Genomic DNA, 17,528 nt, shown 5'->3' with positions numbered 1-17,528 from the left:
TCTGTATCAGCTATGCTGTCTTTGTGTAATTGCCTAACAACATTTTCATAGTTAGGGTAGAACCATACAGGTTTTTCTGTTGGCCTTCTATATCTGTTAAAGGTGTTAGGATAATCAAATATCAAAAAATTAGTTCTGAATTGCTTATTGAGCCTATTGCTTGGATATTTGCCCTGTCAGTGCAGAAGTGGTAGTTCTATCTTTAGGTTGTGACTCTGTTTTAAAAATTCTATGTCAGAATAAGGGGCTGGGAATGTAGCTCAGTTGATAGATTGCTTGCCTAGTGTGCATATGAAACCTTGGACTCAATCTCTAGCACCACGTAAAACCTGGACATGTTTATTAGCTCATGCCTGCAACTGTAGTTACTTGGGAGTTGAGAGCAGGAGAGTCAAAAGCTTAAGATTTTCTTGACTATATAGCAAATTCAAGTCTGGTTTGGACTATATGAGATCCTTTCTTGCTGCTGCTGATATTGATGATGATGAAGTCATGTCAGAGTACTTAATTTTTTTTTAAGGGGACTGGGTAGAGAAATGGCTCAGAAATTGAGAGTGCTTACTGTTCCTGCAGAGTATCAGGTTCAGTTCATACTACCCACGTGTGGTAGGTTACAACTACTTCTAACTCTGGTTCCAGGGGATCCAACCGTCATCTGGCCTCCATAAGTTCCTGAATGTATGTGGTGTACAATAACTTATATAGACAAAGACACATAAACATAAAGAAATAAAACTATGGCAAATCACTAAGGAGGTTGGGTACTTAATACATTAAATTTGGATATGACATAGAAGTATGAAAACTTATATAATATAAATGTATTATATATGCATAGCATTTGATACAGTATGCCAAGCTGATATGAAAGAAATCAGTATTGGGCTGGAGAAATAGATCGGCAATTAAAAGCACTTGCTGTTCTTGCAGAGGATGCAGATTCACTTCCCAGTACCCAAACGGTAGCTCACAACCATCGATAATTCCAACTCTAGGGATCTGAGGCCCTTTTTCTCTGCAGGCACTGGACACATAAATAGTGCATATTCATACACATGGGTACTCATCTATACACATACAGTAAGATTAAATAAATCTTTTTTTTAAACCAATATCTTGTCTTCTTTTTGTGTGTGTATATGTTTATATACCTACAGATACGCACATACATTTATGTACATGTTTAGGGAGGTCAGAGGACAATTCAGGTGGTGTTATTAGCTAGCCACCTGTTTGATAAAGAATCTCCTACTGCCCTGGAGCTTACCAAGTAGGCTGGATATCCAGTGAGCTCCAGGGATCTATCCGTTTCTACCTCCTCAGAGCTGGGATTGCAAGTGTGTGCAACCTTGCTTGGCCTTTGTGTGTGTGTGTGGGAGTATTTTATGACAGTGTTTCTCTGTGTAGCTCTATCCATCACTCTGTAGTCCAGCCTGGCCTCTGACTTAGAGATTCACCTGACTCTGCCTCCCTGGTGTGGGAATAAAACCACATACCACTATTTTTGGTTGCTTGGCTTTTTTACATAGGTCTTGGGGGATGAACTCAGGTTGACTGAGCCATGTCTTTAACCCCTGCCCTGTTTTTTGAATGCCATTATTTTAGACCACTTCTTATAAGGCTTCTTTTGAACTTTATTCTTCCATCATTGTGATTGTGCCAGAACAGGAAAGGGGGAAGTAGCTTTTATCTTTGTTTTACTTTTCTTCTTGCATTGGTACTTAAACCTTGAGAAATAGAGTTTTGTTTTCTCTCACTTTGTGGTGCTGGGGATCAAACCCAGGCTTTGTGTGCATCATAGGCAAGCCCTCTTAATACTTACGTATATCTATACATTTAATACTTAAATATAGACCCTGGAAATATAGTTCATGAAAAAAAGAAATACATGTTTTGAACTAAACAGTGTTCAGATCTTTATAGTTAACTTGCAAATTGTACTTAAAGAAGATTTGGGATTTTATAGTTCTAGGAAATTCCTGGCACTTTCTCAAGACTCCAATATTGTTGTCACATTGATCTTCTTTTATGTTTGTTTAAATTAGAAAACTTTTAGAAAATAGGTTAGTATCAGAATTGTTGTTGTGTGTAGCTAAATTTATACCTACGAAATAAAACAGCAACAAAGGGCTGTGTAGATACATTAATTAGTGTCGACACTGGGTTTGGCTTGTTACTCGGTGTGAGAGTGACTATTTCTTATTGTTCATTAGCAGAGTGAGAAATTCTAGCGCTTTTCTTTGTAAACATGTAAAGTTTTATGACTCAGTCTTTAATTCTGTTCTCTTCCATGTGGCTTTTGGTGACATTTATTCATATTTTTTCCTGAACTTTAGGCGTACAAATCCATTTGGAGAATCTGGAGGAAGCACAAAATCAGAAACAGAAGGTAGAACAGACTGCAATATTCATTCTAGAGTAATCTAGTAGTAAACTTTGAAATGTGTCGTTTGCATTTGTTCTGCTGCTGTCCTCAGTTTTGATGTTATTTTTACTTCAGAATCTTTACTCATAGTATTCTTTTTTTTAAAAAGATTTATTTATTTCATGTATGTGAGTGCACTGTTGCCCTCTTCAGACACACCAGAAGAGGGCATCAGATCCCATTACAGATGGTTGTGAGCTACCATGTGGTTCCTGGGAATTGAACTCAGGACTTCTGGAAGAACACTCTTAACTGCTGATCCAACTCTCCAGCCCTCTCATTATATTCTGTGGTTTTTTTTTTTTTTTTTTTTTTTTTTTTTTTTTTTTGATTTTTCGAGACAGGGTTTCTCTGTATAGCCCTGGCTGTCCTGGTACTCACTCTGTAGACCAGGCTGGCATTGAACTCAGAAATGTGCCTGCCTCTGCCTCCCAAGTGCTGGGATTAAAGGCGTATGCCACCACTGCCCAGCCCTCTCTCATAATATTCTTAAGGCAACCAGAACCTAATCTGACTTGATACGTAACTCATACAAGATTATAGAATGTCATAGATAGTTGGCCTCATTGTCAAATTCTTAGTACATAAACTATCTCTTAAGCTTTTATGAAAAAAAAGTTTGTGTTTTTTAATCCTCCAACCCCAAGATCCTTGACTTAACTAACTTAACCCTGGGCAGTTGACTTGGAATGCATTCCCTCAGGTTGAGTAGGTTTTAAGTTCAATTAGAGAACTGTTACCACCAAGATATTATTGTACCTGAGGATTATAGTACCTTGCTGGTAGTATTTGTGGTTCATAGGCATCATAGCTGTTGTTTCCTCCCTCTTTTGGAAGGTTGTGTGGTGTCTTCTGGTACCATAAAAGCTAATCTCAGGGAAGAGGCAGTTCAGCTTAGGGGTCTCTGGGCCAAACATCTAAAGTTCATGGAGTCTTCAGCAATAGGGAACTTACTTCCCACCTCTCAGGGGCAACCAAAGGCAATGCCATTAGTGTTTTATTTTAGTCTTTTAGACAACTCTGACCAACAACATGAAAGAGGGCCTTTCATGCTTGTTGTTGGGGATTTTGTTAGATGGTCTTTAACTTTTGGAGGGAACGTTGTCAGCCCACATGAAAAATTTTCATTTAAACTTTGTTTGTGTATTTATGCTCAGACTTAGCAGTATTATAGAGCTGTGGTTGTTGTTTTGTTAGGTAGTTAATAGTGTGAGTTCTTATGAGCCCCTTCCTATTTTCCCATTTCCCTGATGCTATTAAGCCCCTCTCTATTGCTTTTCACCAATGATTCCTTTTTGTTTTCTTTGTTTCTGTAGTTAACTCCAGGATATATACTCACACATGAGTATTTGGAGCTAGAAGCATCAGATATGAGAAACGGTGATATTTGTCTTTTTGGGTCTGGGTCAGTTCACTCAATGACCAAGCCGGCTTAGTCAGTCATCAAGTTCTCCAGGGCAGGAGTGGGAAAAAAGAAAAAAGATGATTAGACAATACTGTAGCTTGATCCCAACCAGTTCTGAGGCTGAAGCAGGTTTCTATTTTTCCAGTCTGCTTTTATACCACTTAAAGTAAATGTAAAATGATAAGATCAGTTCTGGGTCAAGGAACAAGCAAGGCAATAAACAAAATCCCATAAACGCCTTTCTAGGGGCTAGTCAGGATGACCAAAACAAAAGAAATGCCATCTTTTTGCCATAATTGGTTAGGTATAAGTCCTTGAAGATTAACACCATTGAGGGAATTGAGGATAATCTTTACAGTTTGACATGCACATTCTCAAAAATGGTTGTCTCAAACTATTACTATTTTGATGATGTAAAGAATGAGATTGTTTGGCTAATTGATCCTGTGTAAGGCGTATAATCTGCCTGGTATAAAAATCTGCTATGGCATTGCCTTCACTAAGGGGTCTCAGCCAGTTCCAGAGCTGTTTCCATACACAGAGACATAAACATCACCACATATACTTCACCTATTTTGTTGGTTGTGTTAGTCTCCCTTTTCTTCTCTGTCGCCAAGGTCTTCAGGAGGTCTCCCTTTGTCTGATATTTTTGTTTGTTTTTGTTTTGAGACTGGGTTTCTCTGTGTAGCCCTGGCTGTCCTGGAACTCACTCTGTAGACCAGGCTGGCCTTGAACTCAGAATCCACCTGTCTCTGCCTCCCAAGTGCTGGGATTAAATGTATGCACCACCACCCAGCGTCATGTCTGATTTTTATCAACTTGGAAGGAACCCACAGCTTTTTTTTTTCCTGTGGAAATATAGGCATAGCTCCTCCCCCGTCGTAACAGGTTTCCCATTTTCCATTCTGATGTTAGAATATCCTTAATATAAACAGGTTGGTTTAGTTCAACAGTTCTTTCCACAATCCAGTGTCTTTCAGCAGCTGTGGTGTTTTGTTCACTAGCATTTAAAAAGTTTAAGATTAATAAAGCACTATTAATCTACCTTTGGGGGTTCTTGTTGATCCCCTTTGCCTATTAAGTGTCTCCTTTAGAGTCCGATTGGATCTCTTCAGAATTGCTTGTCCTGTAGAATTGTGTGATATGCCTGTAACCTTTTTTTATATTATAATATGCAAAAAATTGCTTCACCTTATTAGAGATATAGGCCAGACCATTGTCTGTTTTAATTTGTATGGGTATTCCCATAATGGTCATAACTTCTAATAAATGTGTAATTACAGAATCAGCCTTTTCTGATGCTAAGGCAATTGCCCATTGAAATCCTGAATATGTGTCTATAGTATGGTGCACAGATTTCAGTTCACCAAACTCTGTAAAATGAAAGACATCCATTTACCAAATATTTCTTTAGGTACCCTTAGGGTTAGTTCCTGTAGGCAATGGAGTTTGGTTATATAATGAGCAAATAGGACATTGCCTTACACTTTCCTTGGCTTGTTGCCAAGTGATAAAGAATTCTTTCTTTAAATCTTTGCTGTCAACATGGTGTTTTTTATGGAATTCTGAAGCCTCTACTATACTTCCTATCAATAGGTGGTCAATTTCATTATTACTTTGCGACACAGGGCCTGGCAGACCTGTATGGTATCTTATGTGTGTTATATATAGTGGATAACTTCTATTTCTGATCATTTGTTGTAGCTGAGTAAATAGTGAAGTCAATTCAGAATCCTGAATTAGTTCAGCAGTCTCTATGTGTAAAACAACCCTTTCTGCATATTGAGAGTCAGTTACTATATTAAGACTCTTGAAAATCTGACAACACCATTATTATTGCACATAATTCAGATTTTTGAAATGACTTCTAGGGCCTCTCAACCACCTTCCTTACATCTTCTGATGTATATCCTGCCTCTCCTGATTTACTGCATCAGTGTAAAATGTAGGCCCAGATATTGGAGTTCCCTTTATTATACGAGGGAGACTCCAACTAGTTCTTTTTATGAACTAAAGCTGCTTACTTTTAGGATACCTGTTGTTAATCTCTCCGAAGAAGTCACTGCATGCCCTTTGCCAGTGTTCATCTTGTGCCCATATGAGGCAATTTCTGTGTTAGTAAAAGGTACCACAATTTCAGCAGGATCCATTCCCACTAATTGTTGAAGTCTCATTTTTTCCTTTTAGTATCAATTCAGAGATCTTCTCAATGTAGGTTTTTAGTTTCTTACTCTGTTTATGTGCTAAAAATATCCATTCTAAGATATAGTCTTTCCTCTGCCTAAGAATTCCCGTAGGGGAATGAGTAGAAGGTAAGATAGCTAAGATGCGGGCCATCTTTGGATCAATACGATCTAGATGTGTATCCTGCAGTTTCCTTCCTACCAAAGCTAACTCCTCCTCTGCCTCAGCTGATAGTTTCCTTAAGCTGTTTAAATCTTTATCACCTTGTAAGGTTTGAAATAAATTGCTTAGCTCTTGAGTGGCCCAGTCAATTGCAGGCCGCAGCCAGGTAATATCTCCCAGAAGCTTTTGAAAATCATTAAGGATCCTTTATTGGTTTCTTCTGATTTGTATCTTTTGTGGCCTAATCCTTTGCAGACTTATTTTATACCCTAGATAATTAATAGAATCCTCTCTTTGTATTTTCTCAGGGGCAATTTGCAATCCCAGGAAGGCAAGGTTTTTTTCTACTTCTTCAGACATTCTTTCCAAGATATTTATTTCTGAATCAGACAATAGGATGTCATCCATATAATGATAAATAATGGATTAGGGACATTGTTTACCAGTCATCTCCAATGGCTATTGTACAAAATATTGACACAGGGTAGGGCTATTTAACATTCCTTGTGGCCGGACTTTCCAATGATATCTTTTTTTTTTTGACAGGGTTTCTCTGTGTAGCCCTGGCTGTCCTGGAACTCACTCTGTAGACCAGGTTGGCCGAGAACTCAGAAGTCTGCCTGCCTCTGCCTCAACTGCTGGGATTAAAGGCATGCATCACCACTTCCTGGCAATGATATCTTTTTATTGGGTGACCTCTATTGAAGGTTGGTACTGAGAAAGCAAACCTTTCCTTATCACATTCATGTAAAGGAATTGTGAAAAAACTCTTTCAGATCAATAACTATGATAGGCTATTCCTTAGACAACAAGGAAGGTAATGGGATCCCAGACTGCTGGGAACCCATTGGCTGAATAATCTTATTAATCACTCTGAGATCTGTTAACATCCTTCATTTGCCAGATTTTTTTTTTTTTTTTTTTGTAATGACAAATACTGGAGAAGGCCTGGTAGACTCCTCTGTATGCTGAGCCTCTGGCTGCTCCTGGACTAGCTGTTCTAAAAACTAGCTGTTCTAGCCATTGTTCAATCCAAATGGGTTAGTCAACCACCGTAGTGCTAAGGCTGTTGGTGTCTTGCCAGCAGTAGCTCCTTGGGGTAGAACTAAATTGTTAGCTTTTGCTGTATCTTGTTTATAGACAGCTTGGATAGTCTGTAACTGCCTTTGATAACGGTTCCTAACTAATTTAAAATTTTTAATAGGAGCCTGATGGGTTTCATGGCTAGACACTGAACTGAGGGGTTATTAATTTGGGTTTTCCACTGCTGTCATAGATCTCTTTCCCCATAAGTTAATGGCTATATCAGCCACATATAGTCTCAATTTTTCTACCTGACCTTATGGTCCTATACATTTAAGCCATCTGATGCTTTCCTTTGTTTGAGATAAAGTCCCAACTCCTTGAAATTGGATGTATGCTTCTTGAAGTGGCCAACTTTCAGGCCAAGATTTTGGAGAGATAATGGTGACATCTGCTCCAGTGTCAACCACTCCTTCATTCTCTTCTTTCTGTTGCTTATTTTGACCAATAAAATCCTGAATCTATAGTTCCAGTGTTTCCTCTAGGCCATGTTGCCAAGTCTTAGGCTTATCTCTCTGTTGTTCAGTCTCATCTATGAACTTCTGTAGTTTCTGTTCTAGCATCTCTTCTACTTCCTGTCTCCAACCCTTCCTTATTCTCCTCTTCCTGTTGATTATTTTGACCTATGAAATCCTGATCCTTTAGTTCTAGTGTTATTTGTAATTTCTTTCTAAGGCAAAGAATTTTTTTATCTAGGGCTCTGTCTTTTGAGAAGACATAGTAAATCAAGAGAATAAATATTGCAATACTGGTAAATGATAAGGTGTTTATTTCCTTTAAATCCATCCCTGTCAAACTGTTTAAAATATCATCCCATAAAGCCCACCTTTCTAGGGGCTATGATCAAACAAAATGGATGACCAAAGGAAAAGGAATGCCACCCATGCCTCAACTGAGCCTGCTCTGAGCTCTGCATTAACTCAAATGTAAATGTTCTTAATCTGGGCCCATTTCCTGAGTCCTGGCCCAAAGTCAGATTTCCTCCTTGAGTTTAAATCTTTTGTCCTGGCCCGATGTCATATTCCAGTCAAGTGTCTAGAAACTGCCACCCCCAAAAGTTCCCCACAACTCAATATGATATATTCTAATTCTGTCCATTTGCCTGCAAATCTCATGATTTCCTTTTTATTATTGAATAGTCTTCTATAGTATATGTGTGCGTGTTTTCATTTTGCACTCATCAATTTAAGGACATTAAGCTTATTGTGAACAGGGGATCAGTGAACATGGCTGAAGCGGTATCTGTGGAGTAGGAGTATTTTGGGCATATGTCTAACTGGGCCATTTGGCAGGTTTGTTATTAGCTTTTTGGGAATTCTCCACACTGATTTCCAGAGTGCCTGGACCAGTTTGCAGTCCCACCAACAGTAAATGAGTGATATATTTTTTTCCCATACACATCCTCCAGCATTTGTTGTCCAGCATTTGTTCGCTGATTGTCGATCTTTGCCATTCTGACTGGGGTAAAGTGAAACCTTAGAGTTGTGCATTTCCCTAATGCAAGTGATATGTTTTGAGATGTTTCTTAGTCATTTTTTTCTTCTTTTGAGAACTTTTTGTTCAGATCCCATGCCAGTTTTTGAATGGGTCGTTTGTTGTTTTTTTTTTTTTAAACCTTTGGTTTTGTTGGAGTTCTTTATATATTTTGAATATTAATTCTCTGTAGATGCATAGTTGTCAGTGATTCTTTCCCAATCTGTGTGTTTGCTCTTTAATAATTTATTTCTTTACTTGTGCAGAAACTTCCTAGTTTAATGAAGTCCCATTTTTCAATAGTTACCTTAATTCTTGGTCAAATAGTGTCTGTTCAGAAAGTTCTTTCTTACATCTGTTATGTACAATTTAGATGGTTTGGCTGAGTCTAGAAATATTTTTCTGTAGGTTTTCCAGCTTAATAGAGAACAGGTTTTTAGAATATTTCCTTACAATCTAAGAACTAGTTCTTAGATTCATTGATTCTTTTCTTTGTATTTTTTTTTCTATTTCATTGGTTACACTTTGACTTACATTATTTCTTATTATTTCTTGCTGCCAACTGAGTTTGGGTATGGTTTGTTCTTGTTTTTCCCTTTTTTTTTTTCTTTCCTGAGACAGGGTTTCTCTGTGTAGCCCTGGCTATCTTGGAACTCACTCTGTAGACTCTTCTGGTCTCACACTCAGATCCACCTTAGTGCTGGGATTAGAAGTATGTGTCACCATTGCCTGGCACTTTTTGCAAATTTTTGACTTGTATGATTGTTATTTATTTGTGCTTTTTTGATTTTAATGTAGTACTTGGAGCTCTAAATTTCCTTCAAAGGACTACTTTTAGTACGGTCAGAAGTTTTGTTTTGATGCTTTTTCAATTTTCATTTAGTTCCAGGAAATATTTTCTTTCCTGTTTCCTTCTTTGACCAAGCATCATCCCCTAATGAATGTACTTACTAGAGGTTAGTTTGTTGTCAATTGTAAATTTTACTCATCTGTGGTCAGTTAGGACACACAGAGTTACTTCAGTCTTTTCTGAATATGTAAGGATTTGCTTTGTGTCCCAGGATGTCATTCATTTTGGAGAAACTTCTATGTGCTGCTCAACAGAATGTGTATTCTTCAGTGTTTGGGTGAAATATTCTGATGTATCAATTGATTCTGATGTTTTTCTGTTTAGATGACCTGTCTATTGGAGAAAGTCAGGTATTGGAATCATTTACTATTTATGGGTTGATTTTAATCTGTATATTTAAATCTATTAGTACATTTTTTGTTGTTGTTGTTTTTTGTTTGTTTGTTTTTATGGCATGAGTTTCACCAGTGTTTGGTGAATGTATATTTAGGATTGTATTGTCTTCTTGGTTAAGAGTTCCTTTGGCTAGAACAAAGTGTCCTTCTTTACCTTTTATGAGTAGTTTTGGTTTGAAATGTATTTTGTCAGATACAAGGATAGGGAAACCTGCCTGCTTCCTGGTCACATTTGATTGGAGTACTTGTAGTTCATTCTTTTACTCTATGATGATGCCCGTCTCTAAAGTTGTATTTCTTGTAAACAACAGATAGATGGATTTTGTTTCTTGATCCATTCAGTCTGTGGTTTTTGTTTTGAGAATTGAGGCCAGTTATATTTATGGTTATTATTGAAATGTGTGTATTAATTTTATTTTATTTTATGTTATTTATTTATTTATTTGTTTGTTTATTTATTTATTTAGACAGGATTTCTCTGTGTAGCCCTGGCTGTCCAGGTACTCACTCTGTAAACCAGTCTGGCCTCGATCTCAGAAATCCGCCTGCCTCTGCCTTCAAAGTGCTGGGATTAAAGGTGTGTGCCACCACTGTCCGGTGTGTGTATTAATTTTAGTCATTGTGTTGTTGGTTCTTGGTGGTGTGTTTTCAGTGGTATCTTGTGATTTATTAATTATGGCTTTGTATTTCTTTCCAAAGACTCTTGGTTGTGCTGATTCCTCTTGGTTTTTTAGTCTTTTAGGACTTGAATGCATTACTCCACAAGTCTACTGGCTTTTGAAAGTTCTATTAGGAAATCAACTATTATTCTGATGGGCTTTCCTTCATATATGTCTTGTGTGTGTGTGTGTGTGTGTGTGTGTGTGTGTGTGTGTGTGTATGTGTTCATGTTCTCTTGTAACTTTTGATACACTTAATTGTACTGGCAGGGTTTTTGTGTCAACTTGACACAAGCTGGAGTTATCACATAGAAAGGAGCCTCAGTTGATGAAATGCCTCCATGAGACCCAGCTGTAAGGCATTTTCTCAACTAGTGATCAAGGTGGGAGGACCCAGCCCATTGTGGGTGGTGCCATCCCTGGGCTGGTAGTCTTGGGTTATATAAGAGAGCAAGCTGAGCAAGCCAGGGGAAGCAAGCCAGTAAGTAACATCTCTTTATGGCCTCTGCATCTGCTCCTGCTTCCTATCCTATGTGAGTCCAGACCTGCCTAAACAGCAGAGTGAATGTGTAAGCTGAATAAACCCTTTCTGCCCCAACTTGCTTTTTTTTTCTTTTATTAGATATTTTCTTTGTTTACATTTCAAATGTTATCCCCTTTCCAGGTCTCCCCTCTGGAAACCCCCTATCCCTCCCCCCCCCCACTTCCCTCTATAAGGGTGCTCCCCTACCCACCCACCCACCCACTCCTGGCTTCCCGCCCTGGCATTCCCTACACTAGTGCATCGAACTCCCTCAGTCCCAAGGGCTGCTTCTCCCACTGATGTCCAATAAGGCTATCCTCTGCCTCATATGCAGCCAGAACTCTGGGTTCCTCCATTGTGTATTCTTTGGTTTTGGTCCAGTCCCCAGGAGCTCTGGGGGGTTCTGGTTGGTTGACACTGTTGCTTCTTGGTCATGATGTTTGTGCAGGAATAGAAACCCTGACTAAGACAAATTGGTACCAGCATAGTGGGGTATTCCTGTGACAATCTGGCTATATTTTGGGGAGGACCGTGGAAGGTCTTTGGAACTTTGAGCTAGAAGAGCCATTGGGATGTTAAGAACTCTGTGGGATGTACTGTAGGAGCTTGGAAAATAAATGTTGAGAACAGTGCAGAAGATGGAGGCCTGGCTTGTGAAATTTCAGAGGGAAGATTAAAGACTCTTATCAGGGCCATGTTGTTTTGATTGTGAAGATTCTGTGGTTCTGGTTAGCTGGGACTGAAGAATGAGCTGTGATTAACAAGATACCAGAACTACTAAAGTGAAACCTTTGCATTACTGGGACTATTGATGCTGGTTAGCTGGAACTAAGAAATTAGCAGTGATTAAGAAGTGACCAGCATCACTGAGGTAACATCTTCTGGGAAGTGTTTTCTGAGAGTACAAAGAGGCTGTGTTCCAGAGATAGCCAAGGTTCTACCTCATGCTGCGGCTGGACTTGGTAATGAGTAACAGTCACCCAGGTGGATTTGGTTTTGAAGGCATGAAGGGGTCATGAAGAATAGCTGAAGCTTGGCACTGTTCGAGGCCATAGGTGAAGATGAAGGGGCAGCCTCAGTTGCAGTTGACACTTATGTATACTTAGTATACATACTTACTATGATACATAGGTTGGCTAGTCTTATGTTGACTATGTTATGTTGAGGTGTCTGAAAGAAGGGAACCTTATTTGAGAAAATGTCTCCCTAAGATTCAGCTGTAAGGCATTTTCTTAATTAGTTATTGATAGTTGTGGGTCCAGCCCATTGTGGATGGTTCTTTACCTGGGCTGGTGGTCCTGGGTTCTATAAAGAAAGCATGCTGAGCAAGCCATGTAAAGCAAGTCAGTAAGCAACATCCCCATGACCTCTGCATCAGCTCCTGTATCCAGGATCCTACCTTTGGAGTTTCTGTCCTGACTTCTTTTGGTGATGAGCAGCAATTTGGAAGTGTAAGCTGAGTAAACCCTTTCCTCCCCAAAGGGGTAGGGAGAAACTTTTTGGTTATGGTGTTTGTTGCAGCAGTAGAAACACCAAGACAATATACTATTGGGATTTTCTTTTCTGGTCTTGTCTGGTTGGTATTCTGTGTGCCCACATTTTCCTAAGTTCCTTTATTGTGTTTTTATGATTTTTTTCATATTTTTTGATTATTTGGTCTAAATTCTCTACTTTATCTTTAAAACCTAATATTCTGTTTTTTGCATTTTACTTGTAAGGCTTTCTCTGGAGTCTTCTATTTGGTTTACTGGGCTTTTCAGATTCAGCTTCATTTCGTCGGAGCCCTCTTCAGTGATTCTATCTCTTTATTGAATTCTGTTTCCAAGTCTTGGATTTTCTTCATAATTTCCACCAGCTTTATGTTTATGTTCTCTTAGGTGTCACTCAAGTGTTTATTCTTCTCAAGTTATATCTCCTTAATTTCATTGAGCTGTTTCTTCCTGTTTTAAAGTGTTTAAATTATTTGGAGTTTATGATTGTTCTTTTAAATTCTGTCTTGGGGATCACCTTGGCAGACATTTCTACAGCTCTGATAGGTTTTGGAAAGGAAATACTGGCTTGAGTTTTTTTCATATTGTTTGATTTTTTTTTTTTTTTTTTTTTTTTTTTTTTTTTTTTTTTTTTTTTTTTTTGCAATAAGATCAGGGCATATGGATTTCTTATTTTAGTTTTATGTCTAATGTGCACAGAGCATGTTGGGACACAAGAAAGGATGTACAGGTGGGCTAGCCTTAGAGGTAAGAAATGGCTTAGGTAGAAGGAAGTGAGGTAGTTACAGTGGACTGGGCTGGTGCACAGATAATGTGTTGTGGTCCAAGCCTGAAGTATGAGGTGGCTATGGCTAGGTGGAGGGGTTAGATATTGTGTGGGAGGAGGGGCTTATAGGTTGGGAATAAACAGGGCAAATCCTGGCAGAATCCTAGAGGTTGTTGGAGTTGCTCACAGGGGTGCCTAAATTAAGGCCAAGGCACTTGACATGGGGACCTAGGTGGGTTGGGTGTGAAGAGGGTATGTGGAAAGGTATGTACAGTTTTCTGTTCTCAAATAGCTAGGTTGCCTTCAGATTTACTGTGTAACCAAGGATGACCTTGAATTCGAATTCTTTTGCTCCTTCCCAAGTCCTAGGATTATGGGCATGTGCCACTATACCCAGCCAGTAGCTGTTTTTCTTGTTGCTTTTGTGTGTATTGTGTGTGTGTGCATGTATGTGAGGTGTACATATACTCGTGTGTATATATGTGTGTGTGTATACACACATTGGGTCTATTCCTCTATCCCTCACCTGTTTTTTAAGACATAGCCCCCTCTTGAATCTGGAGTTTGCTGGCCAGCAGTTCCCTCTCTGTGTGCCTCCCTTATGCCCCTAAACCCCAGGTTACAGACACCCACTATCTCACCTGCTCTTCCAGCCAGCTTTTCTGTAGGTGCTGGGATCTCAACTCAGGCCCATGTGCTTATGCTGAAAGTACTTAACACACAACACACTGAGCCATTGTCCAGCAGCTAGTTTTCTTTTCTTTTTTCCTTTCTTTTCCTTTCCCTTCCCTTCTCCTCCCCTCTTTCCTTCCTCCCTTTCTTCCTTTCTTTCACCCTTTCCTTCTTCCCTCCCTCCCTCTTTCCCTCCCCTTCTTCCTTCTCTCCCTCCCACCTCTTCTTCCTCCCCGCTCCTTCTTTCTTCCTCCTTCCTCCTTCCTTCCTCATTTCTCCTCCTCTCCTTTTCCTCTCCTACATCCTCTCCCACCTTCTCCTCTCCTTCCTCTTCTTCCTCTCCTCCCCCTTCCTCCCTCTTCTCCTTCCTCCCCCTTCTCCTCTCATTTCTGTTTCTGGAGACAGGGCTTCTCTGTGTAGCCCTGTCTGTCCTAGAACTCTGTCTGTCAAAGGCTGGCCTTAAACTCAAGAGATACACTTGCTTCTGCCTCTTGAGTGCTGGGGTTAAAGGTGTGTGCATTGCCACCCATCAGCACAGCTATTTTTAATGTGATTTTAAATTTACAGAAAAGTTAAAATAATACAAAAAAATTAATTTTTTAAGTTTAGATCTAGAACCATGTTTTAGTTAGGGTTTTATTGTTGTGAAGAGACGTAGTGACCATGGCAACTCTTATAAAGGAAAACATTTAATTGGGACTAGCTTAAAGTTTAGAGGCTAGTCCATTATCTTGGTGAGAGGCATGGTGACATGCAGGCAGACAGAGTGCTGGAGAAAGAGCTCAGAGTTCTATATCTGGATTGTCAAGCAGCAGAAAGAGAGAATGAGCCACTGGACCTGGCTTGAGCTTCTGACACTTCTACCCCTCTACTTCCTCCAACAATGCCATTTTCTGAGCCTATAGGGGCCATATTCATTCAAACCACCACAACCCATATCACTGTAACATAACATTTTTCTTCTTGAAACTAAGACCTTAATTTTCTTATAACTTGAACACCGAAGTGTTAAGGGTTGTTCCTAAATTCCTTTTTTTAGGTTTAATTTTCATAGGAAAATCCAGAATCATGCAGTATATTCTTTTGGGAAACAACTGTGGGGTTGAAAAATAACATAAATACTGAAGCAGTATTTATATATATTTTATATAGACATGCTTGTAGTATGAATATCTGGGATGCTAAAGCAGGAGAACTTTGAGTTAAGGCCAACTTGTGCACAAAAATCAAAAACAAAGAGCATCTCTCATAATGTACCATGTTCTGTTACAGACTCTATTCTTCATCAGTTATTTATTGTCCGATTCCTTGGTTCTATGGAGGTAAAGTCAGATGACCATCCAGATGTTGTCTATGAAACAATGCGTCAGATCTTAGCTGCTCGGGCCATCCATAACATCTTCCGTATGACAGAGTCACATTTATTAGTCACTTGTGACTGCTTGAAGTAAGTAGTAACCCTCTCCAAACAAACTTAAATAATTTTTTTTTTAGTTTCACCTAATTAAAAAGTTGTTTTTCAAATTTTTAATTATAGATTAATTGATCCGCAGACCCAAGTTACAAGGCTCACAGTGAGTTCTATGTGATTAAAACTTTAAGTATCATTTGTTCATATATACATTTTGTAGTTTGATAATAACTTGGTCTTATGTATCCTGGTATGATAGTATCAATAAGATTGGTACTTAGAGCTCGGCAGTGGTGGCGTACGCCTTTAAACCCAGCACTTGGGAGGCAGAGGCAGATGGATTTCTGAGTTCGAGGCCAGCCTGGTCTATAGAGTGAATTCCAGGACAGCCAGAGCTATACAGAGAAACCCTGTCTTGAAAAACCAAAAAAAAAAAAAAAAAAAAAAAAAAAAAAAAAAAAAAAAAAAAAAGAAAGAAAGAAAGAAAGATTGTTACTTAGGCTGTAGTTACCTGTGCAGCCAGCTCTGGAGAGTTACTGAGCACTCATAAATAGTCAGCATGCTTTGGTGTGTTACCTCTAGAGAGTTTACACACCAAAGAAATTAGCAAAAGTAATCAAAACATGAACATAATTGTGTTTATTTTAGAATTCAATATTTCTTTGTAGGTAAATTGTATGCATTTAATCATTTATTGAGTAGCTCATTTTTTGTAGTTAAATTTATATTGATAAATATGTTATTGAAAAATAAAACTCTGGCTAGAGAGATGACTCAGCGGTTAACAGCACTGACTGCTCATCCAGAGGTCCTGAGTTCAATTCCTAGCAACCACATGGTGGCTCACAACCATCTGTAATGGAATCTGATGCCCTTTTCTGGTGTGTACAGTGTACTCATATAAATAAAATAAATTAATAAATTAAAAAAAACCTCAGTATTTAATAACCTCTTTTTGGTAAATTCCAAATGTGGCATTATTTGTTCCTAGATTAATATTCTATTGAAAATTTGTCTTTCAAATTCTTATGTGTGATATTTTTAGAATTTATCATGAGAGTTTATCATCTGAATGTTGCTGTAATGGTTTGGAAGATCTCATATTTATTTATGGTATTTCTGTGGCAGTTTCCCTTACCATGTGTAGTTCTGTATGCTACACACCAGGAAAATAAACGACTTTTTGGATTTGTTCTCCGGACATCAGGCGGAAGAAGTGAGAGTAATTTGTCATCAGTCTGCTATATATTTGAATCAAACAATGAAGGGGAAAAGGTACCTGGCTTTGAAAATGCTCATTTTATAAAATACTTGCCAGAGTCACAGTTTTAACCTTAAATTTCTGGGAAAAGCTCTCAGGTTATGCCTAGTCCAGCTGATCTGCTTGATGAGAGCATGCTTCTTTGAGGATAGCTGGTTCCTTGGGAATAGAATATATTCCTATAGCCATTTTTAGGTGTCAGTAATTCATACCAGTATCATTACTTAAATCCTTCATCCTCTGCATGACTTACTATTTCAGTAATGATCTTTTTTAAGCTTTTGTGTTTTTGCTGACTTCATAAATGAATACTGTATTAGCATCATATCCTATCCTCTCTTTCCCCTTTCCAACTCCTCCTGTGTCTGTCCTTCCTCAAAAATTCATAACTTAATTATTATTATTAGTGTATGGATGTGTGTGTGTGTGTGTGTGTGTGTGTGTGTATAAAACTTAACTGGTCCATTTAGTATTGCTCTTACGTTCATATGTTTAGGTCTGACCATTAGCATTGGATAACCTATTGGGGCTCATCTCTGGACAAAACAGTCTTTTTCCTGTAGCTCTTCATCTATGGGTAGGGCCTTGTGAGATTTCCATTGGCATGTCAGCTACCAATTTTTAGGTCTTGTTTAGGCAATCATATTTTTGAAATTTCATAGCTACAGCTTTCTTATGTCTAGAAGACACTATGTACAGCAGGTGTATTAGTCAGGGTTTCTATTCCTGCACAAACATCATGACCAAGAAGCATGTTGGGGAGGAAAGG

The 17,528-nt window shown here is 38.6% G+C and overlaps 1 protein-coding gene across 1 annotated transcript in view; it reads left to right on the top strand.

The window, feature by feature from the left end:
- Appl1 (adaptor protein, phosphotyrosine interacting with PH domain and leucine zipper 1) overlaps positions 1-17,528 on the top strand; it is a 56,098-nt gene that overhangs the window by 28,360 nt on the left and 10,210 nt on the right. The window contains exons 16-19 of the mRNA XM_031362946.1: positions 2,337-2,389; positions 15,360-15,534; positions 15,625-15,661; positions 16,627-16,773. Of these exons, the coding sequence (XP_031218806.1) occupies positions 2,337-2,389; positions 15,360-15,534; positions 15,625-15,661; positions 16,627-16,773 (412 nt within the window). The remainder of the gene's footprint in view (positions 1-2,336; positions 2,390-15,359; positions 15,535-15,624; positions 15,662-16,626; positions 16,774-17,528) is intronic.

The sequence above is a fragment of the Mastomys coucha genome, unplaced genomic scaffold (genome assembly GCF_008632895.1).
Source record: "Mastomys coucha isolate ucsf_1 unplaced genomic scaffold, UCSF_Mcou_1 pScaffold9, whole genome shotgun sequence".
NCBI classification, from domain to species: domain Eukaryota; kingdom Metazoa; phylum Chordata; class Mammalia; order Rodentia; family Muridae; genus Mastomys; species Mastomys coucha.
This window is presented reverse-complemented; position numbering and strand designations above follow the sequence as displayed.